The sequence below is a fragment of the Phyllopteryx taeniolatus genome, chromosome 14 (genome assembly GCF_024500385.1).
Source record: "Phyllopteryx taeniolatus isolate TA_2022b chromosome 14, UOR_Ptae_1.2, whole genome shotgun sequence".
Classification (NCBI taxonomy): domain Eukaryota; kingdom Metazoa; phylum Chordata; class Actinopteri; order Syngnathiformes; family Syngnathidae; genus Phyllopteryx; species Phyllopteryx taeniolatus.
Window position 1 is genome coordinate 14,817,964 of NC_084515.1, and position 14,945 is coordinate 14,832,908.

General features: G+C 41.6%; 2 protein-coding genes across 3 annotated transcripts in view; one reads left to right on the forward strand and one right to left on the reverse strand.

Annotated features, from left to right (window-relative positions):
* The window catches only part of greb1l (GREB1 like retinoic acid receptor coactivator), a 58,847-nt gene extending 46,975 nt beyond the window's left edge, over positions 1-11,872 (reverse strand). The window contains exon 1 of the mRNA XM_061797208.1: positions 11,733-11,872. The gene's annotated coding sequence lies outside the window, so the exon portion shown is untranslated. The remainder of the gene's footprint in view (positions 1-11,732) is intronic.
* Positions 11,873-13,522: 1,650 nt separating this feature from the next.
* Positions 13,523-14,945, forward strand: part of rock1 (Rho-associated, coiled-coil containing protein kinase 1) — a 49,653-nt gene continuing 48,230 nt past the window's right edge. For both annotated transcript variants that reach the window (XM_061796448.1, XM_061796449.1), the window contains exon 1: positions 13,523-14,395. In XM_061796448.1, coding sequence (XP_061652432.1) covers positions 14,303-14,395 — 93 coding nt within the window. In that variant the 5' untranslated portion in view covers positions 13,523-14,302. The remainder of the gene's footprint in view (positions 14,396-14,945) is intronic.

Here is a 14,945-nt window from a genome sequence, read left to right on the forward strand (position 1 = left end):
AGCAACGCGAACTGAAGCTCCATTTTGTCGCCAAAATGTTATTTCCAATAATGCCCGGGCAGCAACTGTGTGATAACGACAACTTTATTCGTATCACAACACACACTATCATCACGGGGACTTGTCGCTTTACGACACTGTGCCGTAACACCCGTCGAAGTACAAAGTACAGCCGCACTATGCTACAAGCCTGGAGAAATATTTGACCAAAAAGGAGACTGGCAGCATGTTCACTCTCGAAATATGAAAATCTACCCTCAAATACAATAAAAGCACAAGTGAAACAGAAACAGTGAAACAGAGAAATGCCTCCATTTTTTTCAGCCTGCCAATGAGATCCCGTCTTACAACTCGCTATGCTTTTCTTGTTAGAGAGAAAAACATGCACAGCTTGTTTCTATAGCGATCTGTCGGAATATGACCTTACGTGAAAGCAGTCCATGGTGCAAAAAAAGTTACGCTATACTGTGCTGAAAAAAATATCACTTATGTCGTCGATTAATCGACTTCGACTCTACTTTCATCACATTATAAACAGACAACCGTCTAGAATAAGTTGTTTGAATTTGGTAGCAATCGGACAAAATGTCTAGGAGGAGCCCATCTTTGAAGGACACCTGGAAATCAACTTTGCCAACATGCAAGGAAGGAAATTAAAGTTTCACAAATTAGCATTATCCATCTGGCTAGTATACGCGGTTCAAATTTGAAAGCAAGCAGACAAAATCTGAACAACAAGTTCATATTTTGACCCCTGAAAATGGCCACGTTGTGCTCTGCCCAGATCCATAGACGAAAACTAAAAGGTTTCACAAATTAGTGCTGTCCATCTGTCTTAGTATACATAAATTTGATAGCAATTAGATAAAAAGTTTGTCTTTAAAGGACCCCTACCAATGGCCCCAAATGACATGAGAATGGCTGCTTCAAACCAAAATGGCAGTCATCATACTCCAGTCCACATACAATGATGAAAGCCAAAAAGTTCTACAATTTACCGTCATCTGTCTGTGCAGCATGCGATTCAAATTTGGTGACAATCGGACAAAATCGCTAAGTGTAGTTTGTCTTTGAAGGACCCATGGAAACCAAAACAGAAGTCTCAGTCGTTCATAATGTTGCTTTAAAATGGTCAAAAATGAGATAATCTCACATTGAATACATTTTTATACAAAATTCATTTTCTTTACATTGCAAGTGTCAAGCTGTCTAAATTAGAGCAGCTTGGTGATTGAGTTTGAGTGTAATTTAATATTGGTGGACCAGCCAGGACGCAGCTAATGTTACCATTCCAAGTTGTATTCAGTGTCATAACGTTGTCACGTCATGTTACCGTACACACGATCCTGAACAGCAACACGCTAATCCTAACACAATATAAGCGGTGTCCTGGCTGGTCCACCTACTATGTATTATAAATTACTTTTCCTACTTGCATCAGTTTGGAAAAAAAATATATATATTTCAAGAGACACATGCGACATGTTGCAATAGAAGGAGCCAGGAAGCAAACCAGAAATCCCAATAATACCTTACTGTTGCTTTAAAACTAAGAAAAAAAAATCAACTAATCCTAAATGGGTTTTTTTTTTAAAGTAAAGGATAGTTTCTATCCAAAGTTTTTTAGCCCACATCTGCTGAGAGGAACAAATTTTGGTGGACCAGCCAGAACATAGCTCATGTTAATGTTAGCACGAACACAACTACTTCAAATTGTGTGAAAGGTTCAAAACAGTCTGAAAAACTGCCTCTTCTTAAACACTGCACATACAGATATTGCTGAACATTAACGTTAGCTATAACGCTAACACTTATAAGAAGGTACATTACTAATACTGCTATACCGCCTCTACTCACTTCGGTTTGGAAAACAAATGTTCATTTGAAAACATGACACCGACACACTACGTTTCCGTAGAGGGAGTCTGTGATGAAAACAGAAATCCCAATAATTCCTTACTGTTGCTTTAAAACAACAACAAAAAAGGAGCCAATTCCAAATGTAATACATTTTTATACTACATCGTCTCCGCCTCGTCTGTCTAACTGAGGAGCACCTAGTGATGAATTTTGAGAGGTACAATGTACTCTATGTCCAAAAAATAAATATCATATACTGTATAGCCTAATACTAATACCACTTTCCTACTACACAGTATCGGCTCTACTCAGCTTGGTTTGTAAAAACAGTTGCTTTAAAACTGACAACAAAGGAGCTACAGTAATCCCAAATTCAATGTTTTTTTTTTTAAAACATTCTTTTATTGTTGTTTTTTTTACACTAAATTTGCCCTCTTTAGACAGCAAGTGCCAATCCATCTAACGAAGAGGAACATGGAGATTCAAAAGACTGTTTATCTTAGTGGGGGAAAAAAATGCAGCCAAAACAATGAGCTTCCACTTGACGAATTGTCCGACACAGCTGGTGGCACAGCACGCGGTGTACTTGGTGCGTGGCCGCTGCCTTCGGGGTTGGCATCTGTGCAAGGAGCGAGGGGGGGGGGGGGGTATGCGGATAAACGGCGGACGGAACAGCCTGTGAGAACACACTGTTCTATAACAGAACATTGCGAGAGGCCGATTCACCGCTGGATGCTTTCCAGGTCTCAATGGCAAGAGTGAGGATAACATTACTAAGTGCTTTTCATGAGCTCGCATCAGAATGCTGGAGAAACGCAAGCGCATCTGCCACAATCCTCAACAGTGATTCCATAAGCTCAAGAAATGTTTTGACAGACCGGCAGAGAAACAAATAAGAACAAGTTATTCAAAATACAACTCACTATTATGCCGAATGTAGTTGTTCGAATTAGTGGGAGAACTGCGCTTGTTTCGTTTCAACTCGGTGGTCACATCTTGGGGTAATGGGAGACAATGACAACCAGTCTAATCCTTGTATCGTTTTTTTTTTTTCCTTTTTAATTGGCAATTGAAATTTTAAAAAGCAAATCATTTTTTATTGTTTTTTTAACCCAATACAATTTTTTATTTTTTTTTTAAATTACAGATTCTACTAGTCCACATGAGGTGTTCTGTGTGCACAGAATGATTTGAAAACAATGTGATCGGACAGACAAACTGAGGCGAAAGCAATTGTCATGGCTTCCTGCTTACGAGTCACACGTTTTGTTCCTCTGAACCAGTGATTCTCAAAATGTGGTGAAGTATTAGGAAAGATTCACTATTTGCTCAAATGCTGCTGTTGTCACTTCTTGTTTTTTTTTTTTCAATTGCAAATTGAAAAGGGAAAGTCTACTCCGTAATTTTGTTGAGGTCCCCTTCATTCAAGAAAATCCCGCTTCACAAGAAGCTGTAGGCTCTTCTTCTTTTGTCTCATAATTTGGCCTTCAACCCTTTGCGAAACTCATTACTCATTTTTGCGAGTTTATGGGCTTACTTTTAAAATACCATATCACGTGACCGACACGAGCAGTGTGACTTGTCTGCAGAGAGGAACACCTGATCCTCCACCCCCTCCGCCCCCCCCCCAAAAAAAACGTACTTCAGATGCTGCTGATCAATAAAATATTTTTTATTAAGTCTCCCTGTGCGGCCCGGCACCAAATGGCCCGTGCTACGGCGGGGTGAGTGGAGACTGCATGTGTTACGTACGTGAGGCCTCCTTCGCCTGGTTATGCCATCACACGCGCGACCCATTGACTTTTGTCGAGGCAGGGGGTCGTTCCGGCAAATTGTGCTTCGTTTTTTTTTTTCCGCCGGAGAGTTATGTCACCTTTGATCCCAGTGGTGGGGGTGGGGTGGGGTGGGGCGGGGGTGTGTGCACTGAACAGCTGGACGATGTACAGTGGAACCACTAAGACTTTTCCCAGAGGAAATTGTGTGAATCGAATTAATCGGATCCATACCGCCATAAAAGCTTTATTAAATGTACAGAAAAGTAACAATGCAGCATTGTTAACCATAATAAAAGTCTAAAAAATGTAACCACTTTTAATATTCAAATGTGATAGAACACCAAATCTTAACGAATTTATTTTGTCACACAAGTTTTAAAGAGAAGCTAACCACTGTTAATATTAAAATGTAAAAGTGATAAATACCATATATGCATTTTTTTCCCTCACAAAACATATCCCAGGTGTCTTTAATAACATGTATATGACATGCTTTCTTCAAAATACCCCTGGGATAAAGAATTATAGTACACTTACACCCTATTTTTGTCTTGCTGAAATTGTATCATGCCAGCCCGATATAGTGCTTGGTCATTGGTGAGTCTGGCTTTCGTTACCATGACGACCCGGGGTGGAGCTATGTAATTGAACGAGGCGAGCAAGCAGCTTTTACAAAGTCCAATGTTTTGGGTAAAAAAAAAAAAAAAAAAATGAGCGCCCGTAAAGATAATAAAATATTTTTTCACTCATGGAGCCAGCACTTCATACAAATACCATCCAAGGCCACTGCATCGAGAACTTTACCAAGCAATCAAGTATGTGCTGCTTATGAGAAGCTAGATATTGTCTTTATCCTATGTACTGTATCTATATCGTATTATCTTGTATCGATCGATCAGTATCATATATCGTATGTATCTGTATTGTATCCTGATTCTGTATCTATCTATCTATTATATTGCTTTATATCTAACTGTGTGGTATCATACAGTATTGGTAATCGTATCTGTCAATCGGTACCGTATCATCTCCATCTATCTGTGTCATATCATATTGTAACTATCAGTGTCGTGTCTTTTCCACCTTCTGTAGCTACGTGCACATCTTATCGTATCCCATCATATCATATCTCTGTATTGTATCATCTCTTTTTGGATTTTGGATCGTATATATTTGTCTACCTTTATCATCTCCATCTAGATATTGGATCGCATTGATCTTAACATTTATTGTTCATTCATCAGTCACACCACATCATGTAATCACCAACGATTCGATTGAATAATATGCTAGATCCTGCTAAGATTGCCACTGAAGATGGAGAACACTTTCCTCCCCCTGCTCCACCCTCACTTTACCATCATACAAGTCATCGACTGCGTTTCCAAAATGACAAACCGCTGCTCGGAATGGATGAATTGGCTAATAACTGAAGTGCTAAACAATGGGCGGCTGATGGAACCGAATAAAGCGACTTCCTGCAGGTGAAACGAAGATATAACAGCTGATGGTTTGGTGCTGGGGCTTCAGGGGGGCACCCCCCCTGCCACGCTCCCCCCCGGAGGGATCAATGCACATAAATGGAAGAGGTCACAGACCTTTTGACATCTCCTTTCAGCCGGGAGAGGGGCTTGGGCCTTTGTGGAACTGCCTTTAATGATCCAATTGTCGACAGTGTCATTCGTCATCATACAGTACAACATGTTTTGGCTTAAAAAGCCTCAGCGAAACTGGCCGCTAGCCCAGGTCCAGCTGCCGCTGCAGCTTCGTCGCTCCCACACGTGTTTCAACCTCCAGTCCATTGTGGTCCCTCTTCATCCTCCCCTTCGAACCTTATCAGCGCCTCGCCTCCACGTTCACGCTTCAACGGACAACCTTGGACGCTCCGCATGGCATATCGGCCAATATCGCTGGAAACGAAGTCTTGCAGGAGTTGTCATGAGCAGCCCATTTAGTTCCTGGCTCTGTATGAGGGGAAAATGTTGACACCGAGAACTTCTACCAATAGGGTCTGTTCGCTGTATTCCCGCAGCGTTGCGACATGAGGAACGCAGTGTTCCTTGCATTCTTGACCGCTGGTTAAAAGTTTACAAGCGTGTTGATCCAGGTGGAAAACATCTCACACATCAGTTGTGACATGCTCTACTAAACCATAAAGCAAACGTCGATGCTTGACGATTAATTGACTACACTGCAAGACCGATAGCGTTGTGATATCTATTTTTTAAAGTCATCAATACCCACCAAATATGGTCCCTTGCCCAAAAAACACACCTAATGTCTGCATGAGATGAACTGTATTGGCAAAATAAACCACAACATACCGTATTATACTGTACAAACACTAATATTCCAACCAAATAACCAATTTCCATTATCTACTTTTCGATCAGGCTTTAATCATCAATTCCCAATCAAAGGTTAAAGTCTTTACATGTACTTTTGAATACTGATTTAATGAATCAATTATGACTGTCTGGCCAATGAATAAAAAGCTAATGTGTACTTTTGAATACCCACTGCCGGTTATCAAATATGGTTTGCTACCCAATGAAAAAGCTAATGTCCTCAAGTGTGACTACTACCCACTAAAGGTTAACTAATTTCTTCATCTGTACTTGTGACTAACAACTTAAGTTACCAATTAAAAATGCTATTGCCTTGATGTATAGTTTTCAACACCCACCTATGTTATTAAATATGGTTCCTCACTGCTAATTTCAGCTGGTGCATTTGTGAAAAACGTGCCCACAAAAACGAATGTCTGGATTTTGTGGGTGGAACGATACCAAGTAAAATGTCCAAAAACTCAAGCAGAGTGATGAATGAGGACTTGAAGGACCACCTGTTTTGTTCATCCTATCAAAAAAAAGAAAAAAAGAAAAAACACGTGAAACAATAGCGCTAATCTCGCCGGCGAGCCTTTGTACCAACTGCAGTGAGGGTCAGTGCAGCACTAAGTGCCTCTGAAAGGATCAAGAGGAGCATCTGCCCGCCCTGCTTCTGCTTGTTTTGTCATCTAATAATCAGCGAGGGTGTTTGGAGTAATAGATTTGGCCTTTATGGATCAATATGCAAAAATGTCTCTCGCAGAGAAACTGAATCCCCCGGCGATGCAGCAGCCCAGCTCCCTTGCTGCTCACACAAGTGGTAATCCATCCCTATGCCTGACTTTTGTTATGATACCAAATACACATCCCAGTGATGCATCGCACGCTGCCGTGTCACAACAGACATAATAAATTGTGTGGTGTTTGTGGGATGCCAATGTGTTCTTCTAAATAGGAGCAAGAGAATAATAAAGGGAAAATAAACACAGCGGTTCCCTTGGAGACAATAACCGAGGGCAACAATGGATGTCACCTAGTCATTTAGAGCTTTTCCTGGGAGAATTATCAAACCAGTGTGAATTGTAGTCTTGCTAAAAAGAGAAAAATAATGAGGGAGCTCATTATTGGAAGAAAAAAATATGGACTGGCCAGTGGATACTCATAGTTGGAAATAACATTTGAACAGGAGGTCAAACCGTATGTTCTGAGGGGTGAGCTTTCCAAGAGCAGCATCTCTGTCCTTCTACAGCTGCGTCGAACTGTATCATCTTTTTCATCAAACGGCCGATCTATTGTACAAAATCTCTCGTCTCTCATTTCAGCTCCCCAACACAAGTATGTAGACTCGACTTACGACTGATGTTTTAAAAATGAACACTTAAGACGCTGGGTTGAGGCACACCTGACCCCCCCCCCGCCACCCTTACTACACAGCTAATAGAGATGTCTCCTTCAAGGCTAAAGAGACAAAAGCTGCTACGGTGAGCGATTTCACGGGGACCCTTACTCTCTGCCCAGATTAAGTCCCAATTGTTTGCAGGGAACAAAGACGGCCACTGAGGCAGCGAGGAAACCCCCCTCCCACCACCACCACCACCACCAATGGGCCAGATGGTCAGCGTTCAGAGTCCCTGACCCTTCCAGCCCTTGTCCTCTAGGACAGCACGCTCTTGCTGTAGTTAGGCCACCCCACAAACGTTCAGCTGACCCTCCTACAAGCGTGTGCTCGCATGATAGCGCTAACCTTCATAGAAGCACTTAACCCCGAGTCTCTCCCTAGTGGAGGTTTTGCTCTTACAGTTCCTTTTTTTGGGCCAGTCAAGAATCATTTCAAAGGGTAATTGATTCACTTTTAGGTCACTTTTTTTGGGGGGGTGAAGCGTCCAAATTTTTGGGCCAGCTTTCAGTTGTCGGGATAGCAGTCACCGTTGGAATGTTAATTTGGAATAGAAGAACAACAAAAGGCACCTTTTAAAGAAATACGGTGGATTGCAATGCTTATTTACAGAATGTTATGTCACCAAACAGCATCCATGCGATTGTGCTTGTTGTTGACAAGTTAAATGCTCTCATGCTATTGACAAATGCCATCCTGCAATGAAAACTAGGGAATTTCATGAAATGTCTCAGTTGGGAAAATTAACAATTGATTGTTTTGTGTTATTCATATGTTAATGATATACTATATTGATCAGAATAGTGTTGCCCGGAGGTATGCATGGATTTACCTCTACTAAAAAAAATATTCTTCTAACAAACCCGCTAAGACTGAATCAACAGTTCCTCCGTTGGTTGCAGCCAAGGAATTCAATTGTTTCAGGATAGTTAATTTCACACAATTGATGAATTCTTAACTAACGATGAAACCATTTTATAATGCTCAGTGCAAACCCGATAAGGATTTAATGATCCAAACTTGAGCATGGTTGACAGAATTGAACACGGAATTGTCTGTTATCTGGCATATTTACAATAATACCAAAAGTCTGGGATGATAATACAGTTCGGTTTGTAATTGTACACCCTGATTTTTTCATGTCGCGGTCTGTAGATTGTACAATATTGTAAACGATGTACATCATAACAGTGTGACAGAACGTAACTCGTCAAGGAACTGAGCAAAAAGAAAATTGCGACATTGTACGACGCTGAATGAATTGCTTTAAATTGTCTCCATCATCATTAGTGCTAGATTCTAAAGGTGCTTGTGTTTATTTCATGCACCAAGTTCCCACACAGAACATATAGCTTTATTTTATTGACTCTTTTTTATATCACAATAATTAACAGTGTTCAAACTGTCAATTGGTGTTCCACTTAAAAAAAAAAAAAAAAAAAAGATTTGAGCTGTTATTGTGTGCATCTTGATTTATTGAGAAATTTCCTGTGAGCATTTCATTTCAAATGTCATTTAATGTGAACCAAACGGCAAGGCACGAACCATCCCGTGATTTTTGGCATACCATTACACACCTTGCACACAGCATCGGTTCTAGCTCCACCTTACCACTAAAATGCAGTACCATGGAAGGATGGCTAAAAGGGGTCCAGATCAGTCGAAATGAAAGAAAATAAATTGTGAGCCAAAGTTAGCCAAACTGTAGTGTTATGTAGGTGTTATTCCAACTGCTGCAGACATTAACATGTTGCTATCATGCAAAGCGCTTTGTTGCGTGATCAAGAACGATGACCACAAAACAATGCACATCATCTACAGGAACTGCCAGAATCTTGCCCTGTGTGCACATTTACGCTCCTGAGGCATTCACAAAGTACAGACAGGAGGAGGAGAAGTGGGGGAGGCCGGGACGACAAGAGGAATGCAACCTTTAAGACACGAGCCACGAGGAATGGCAGATTAGGCTCAGTGAAGACGGACTGGTTTGCCTGTAATTACAATGACAGACCATCTCCCTTGCTCCCTCTTATCTGATACGCCTTTATCTGAGTTGCCGAAGCCTGTTTCAACACCAAAGCCTGCGGGGCAGCCGCAGGAACGCTTGCCGTGTAAATCAAGACATTTGAGAGCACGGGTGTCAAACTCAAGGCCCGCTGGGAACATACAGCTATGTCAAGTTGTATCTTAGTGGTATACTTGACGATCAGCTTGCTACTATTACTGCTTTACAGTGGACCCTTGTTCATTGCTGGGGGATCTGTTGTGTCTGATCGAGAGATTTAAAAAAAACCAAAAAAACATTCCATTTGATATTTCTCACACTCCCACACACTTTAAACATATTAAAAGATCTTTTTTTAAACACAGTGTAAATGTTTTTGGATACAAAAAATTCCAAGTATAAAATGAATGGGAAATACTGTGCATATTGCAGTGTCTATGTGTAGGTGTGTGCCTTTAAGAGGTGGTTAGGGTTAGTACAGCACAAAAATGCAGGAACTCACGCAGCTTTGAAGGCATTAGTAGGAAAAAGACATGCAAACAACAACTGTGGAGAAGAGCGAGGGTCTCCCATGTTGACTTCTTGACTAATTTCATCCAAGATGACACAAGATGACCATGTAAGCCCAAGCCATGGCATTACCTCCACCATGCTTCAAAGATGAGTTTGTGTGTTTTGGATCATAAGCAGATCATTTCTTTCTCCATACTTTGGCCTTTCCATCACTTTGGTAGAGGTTCATGTTGGTCTCATCAGTCCATGAAACTTTGTTCCAAAACGTTTGTGGCTCATCTCTGTACTTCTTTGCGAACTCCAATCTGGCCTTTTTTGTTGAGGAGTGATTTGCATCTTGTGGTACGGCCTGTATATTTCTTCTCTCGAAGTCTTCTTCGAACAGTGGCTTGTGATAGCTTCACCCCTGCCCTGTGGAGGTTGGCAGTGATGTCACTGACTGTTGTCTTCGGGTGTTTCTTCACAGCTCTCACAATGTTTCTGTCATCAACTGCTGTTGATACCCTTGGCCGACCTGTTCGATCTCTGTTGCTCAGTACACCAGTAGTTTCTTTGATTTTCAGGACATTCGAAATTGTTGCATTGGCTATGCCCAATGTTTTTGCAACAGCTCTTCTCTCAGCTTCAAAATGGTTTGCTCTTCTCCCATAGACACCTCTCTGGTCTTCATGTTTGCTGAACAGCAAATGCAGTTTTCACAGGTGAAACCCAAAGCCAAAAACAAGCACTATCTAACGTTTAAGCAATCATTCTAAAAGGCAACACTAGAAACACCCATCAGTCACGTTCCAATACTTTTGCTCACTTGAAAAGTGGGTTGCTTCAACCAAAAGGTGGTCTGCCCTGAGTTGTTTTACACATCTAAATGAAAATACGACGAAATAAAAGCTGGAATTCTGGACTTGTGTCTCATTCATCTTCTGATCTGAAACCCAAATGTCTTCATTATACAACAAAAACAAAGGAATTGGCTTTGCCACTCCAATCATTTTGGAGGGGACTGTATACAAAGAGAACCACATCAAGGGGCAATTACTTAATAATATGAGTCAGCGATACATATAAATGGACTAAAGGTATACAATCCATCCATTTTCTATTGTGATTGTCCTCATTAGGGTTGTGGGTGAGCTACGTACAACTATCCTAGCTGATTTAGGGGCCACTCTGGACTAGTCGCCAGCCAATCAACGGGCACATATAGAAAACCAACATTCCCAGTCACATTCACACCTACTGACAAGTACAAAAACATTGTATACGGATTAGAATCCCTCATCAATTTAAATTGTGCTGTACTATATGTACACTCTGGACTGGTCGCCAATCAATCGCAGGGCATTTATTGCAAGCATAACAAGCATTCATGGTTACATTCACACCTATGAACAATTAAGTCTTCAATTAATCCAACATGCATGTTTTGAGGATGTGGATTGTAACCTCCAACCCCACAACTGTGAAGCAGCCCACAGTTGACACCAATGCATTTGTATGACAAATTTGGCAGAGCTCCGCCATGACACTGGTGTGACACTAGTAATAGCGTGTTGCTTAATAGGGGGGATGGGTGGGGGCTTCTTCACCTTTTGCTGAGAAAACGGGGCAATTGCACCAAACTGCGTTGGAAAAAACAATAAACCCAAAGACACAAGCTCCTCGCTTTATCTAATCGCCACGCGAGAGCTTCTAGTTGAAGTTAAACTTTGCAATCATATGTTCGGCTGCGGTCAGCGCCTACAACGGGCAGCAGCGACCTCCCGGAAGCGCTTCAATTTGAAACAAGACAAGTTGAACGCTGGACACGCAACGTGCGGGTGCAGGTGTGTGCGTGTTTCTTTTTGCACGCCTACCTTGCGCCACGCGACGATGCACCGGCGTCGCGGTCCCTCTCCGTGTCGTGTCCGTCGCGGTCCCTCTCCGTGTCGTGTTGAGCTGCCGCCGCCAGTTGTCCCAGCTGATCGGCAGGAGTACCGGTGACGTCATCAACGCACCGTATGGCTGGAACAGTGCAGAGATCGGACAATGAGTTCGGTGCGTGTGTGCGCGTGCGTGTCAGACTTTAATAAACAGAAAGGCGTAAGTCTGCACGTGCACATGCTTACACTTGCAGTGCTATGGTCATACGTGTGCATTTACATTATATTTGCATTTTATACGTGACGCATTACATGACGTCCTCAAAGTGTGCGCGTCAAAACGCATACAATGATTAGCAGAGTATGGTCAAATAAATAAACTGCACTACACCGTCCTCTAGTGGTCAAAATACTTAATTTACAGGTGCCCCAATGTTCAAAAGGAAAAAAATAATCAGTTAATAAAGATGTAATATTACAGGAAAAACTTTTTACATTCTGAGAAAAAAGGTAGAATGAGACAAAGTCAGCAGGTCATATATTGGGGAATAAAGCCATAATGTTACAAGGAAAAAAATCGTAATAAGAGTCAATTTGTGAAACTATATTAGGAGGGTAACCTTGAAATTGTATGACAATAAAATAGTAATCTTACAGGAAAAATGTTGTAGCTACTGTTAGTTTTAATGAAACTGAACAACAACAACAACAACGTTACAAGAAAAGCATTGTAATGAAAGAAAGTGTAGGTTATGTCAAGAAATTCATAAATTACCAGAATAAAGTTGTAATGTTACAAGAAAGAAGCAGTAATATTATGAGACGAATGTTATAATGATAAAGGAAATCGATGTAATGACAATGACAATAAAATTATAATGAAACTAACGTTGTAGTATTATGAGAACAGATTTGTAATGTTACAAGAAAAAATAATTATAAGGTCGCGCTAATTGTCATGACATCTAATATTATGAGATTTAAAAAAGTAATAAGAACAGTTGAAATATTACAAGAAAAAAAAGTCATAATGTTACAGGAAAAAATCCAAATGTTACTGAAGTTTGTCCACGAGTTCAACATTTTTGTATTGAACAAGTACACACGCTTCAGATTTTGAACATTTCCCAAAATGTACAGTTTGACAATGACCCTCAAAAACATCAAAGGTTGGTAAACAATACTTTCAAATCCCTATTATGCTTTAATCTGAATTGTTCCTGTGATTCTGCCAAATGTGATGTAATTTGATCAATTCGGACATGGATTTTTTTTTGGGACCCGCTTTTTTTTTTTTTTTTTTTACCTGGTTGCTTGTCATGTTATTCCGACTGGCATCATGGCTCAAATTTTCTGTTACTCCCAACGATAATTTCATGAATGGATGGAGTTTTCCTAATATTTGTTGAAAGGGAGTTTGGGCTACCTTAATGGATAGCCAGGGGTCTCCCAAATGCTCAGTACCCTGGGATAGTTGTCCCCTTCTCCCCCCTGATCGACGCCCCTGGCTACATCTAATTATGTTACAGCTACGCAACATAAGATAAGCACCACGCGGTGCAATAAATAAGGGGTGTGAACACATATGCAAAAATATAAATATATATTTGCTTATGCATCTTTCAGGTTTTTAGGGTTGTTTTTTTTTCCCCTTGCGGGGGCACGAAGTCCTTGCATGTCCTTCCTCAGCAAACGACAGCAGGGAGGCAGCAAAATGTCACCTGGTGAATGCAGCAGCATGGGAATTGCAGCCTGCGTATGGCGCATGCGCACTGCTTGACGTTTTGAAGCGGCTCCTCTCCGGGGTGTTTGAACAGGAAGGCGGACATGTTGGACAGCCTGTGGGACAAAATCGGGGCATCGTCTGCTGCTTTCCCCCCATCGGCGACTAAAAACACATCGAAATCCAGCGCGTGTGCGAGCCGGATCGGACTGCTCACGTCGCTTGCACCGGGACACGGTTGACAGTCGGTGACAGCGGGGGCGGAAGGATTTTCCCCCCTTCAAAGACTTGCTCGAAATTTGGAAAGAAGCAGAAGTCCCCCCCCCCCTCCCCACCACTTCTTCTTTTGAGCTGTCACGTTAGTTTTTGTCGCCCTCTCTTGCGAGAACTTGGCACGGACATGGGAACAGGCCCGGACTAACTCCGCCGATGTTTTAATTGCATTTTTTGTTGTTGTTCGGATGCAGCGACGTTTGAAGCCCTTCTCCGCTGCGGGCATCCCGCGGAGGCTGACTAATCTTCGACCGTCGCGTTGCCCCTGAAAGTTGTTTGCCGGGGGACTATACTACACGATATAAAAATGTGGCTTTTGTACATCCAGAGGAACCTCAAACGTTTTATCGCGTGTGCAGACTCGAGGAGAACGATGTATTGTCTTTAAAAGTTTCCCCGAAGAAGAAAAAACAAACAAACAAACGAACATTCGGCTAGCTAGCTAGCGAGCTACCGCTGGCGGCTAACGCTAGCTAGCCACTCCGTTGCCTCCCTTTTTTTTTTTTTTTTTTTTTTTTTTGTTCCCCTCCAAAAGCAAGACATCGAGGGTCTTAATTTAACGCTGAAAATGTCTTCTGGAGAAAGTATGGAGGCTCGGTTTGGAAAAATCGACGCTATGTTGAAGGACCCCAAGTCAGAGATAAACACGGATTGTCTTCTGGTAAGTTTGTAGCCTGTTAGCTAGCTAAGTAGCATAGCGAAGTAGCCATTCGGGTTTCACCTCAAAATTCTTATTCTACAAATCGCCTCGCCTCTTGACACAAAAATGTCATATTGATTGCTTTGTAGCTTGCATTTCTACCCCTTTCACGCTTTACATGGGCATTTTATTTAATGCTTCCCGAAACCAGACGTCTGTTGGAACGTTTGGTCGCGGTTAATCAGCAAATAAGCAAGTTTTTACTTTGGGGAAAAAAAGTCTCCGTTTAATCAATGGAAAGACTGTGTTGCCAAAGTGAGTCGTAAATACAATCCAGACACATGCTAAGTGCGTCACGTAGAGACGCATACTTACTATATAGACTGCTTTGAACAACAAATCACTAACAAGTCATCGTGGTCTGTGATGTCATGATTAGAACGCCTAAGTGGCTTTGACATGTGGGTGGCGAGGCTTGGTATTGAGTCTCCATATACTTCATGACATACATTTCCAACCACTATTTGAGCTCCGTCTGCACAAACCAAATGAGGTCCAACACAAAATGAAT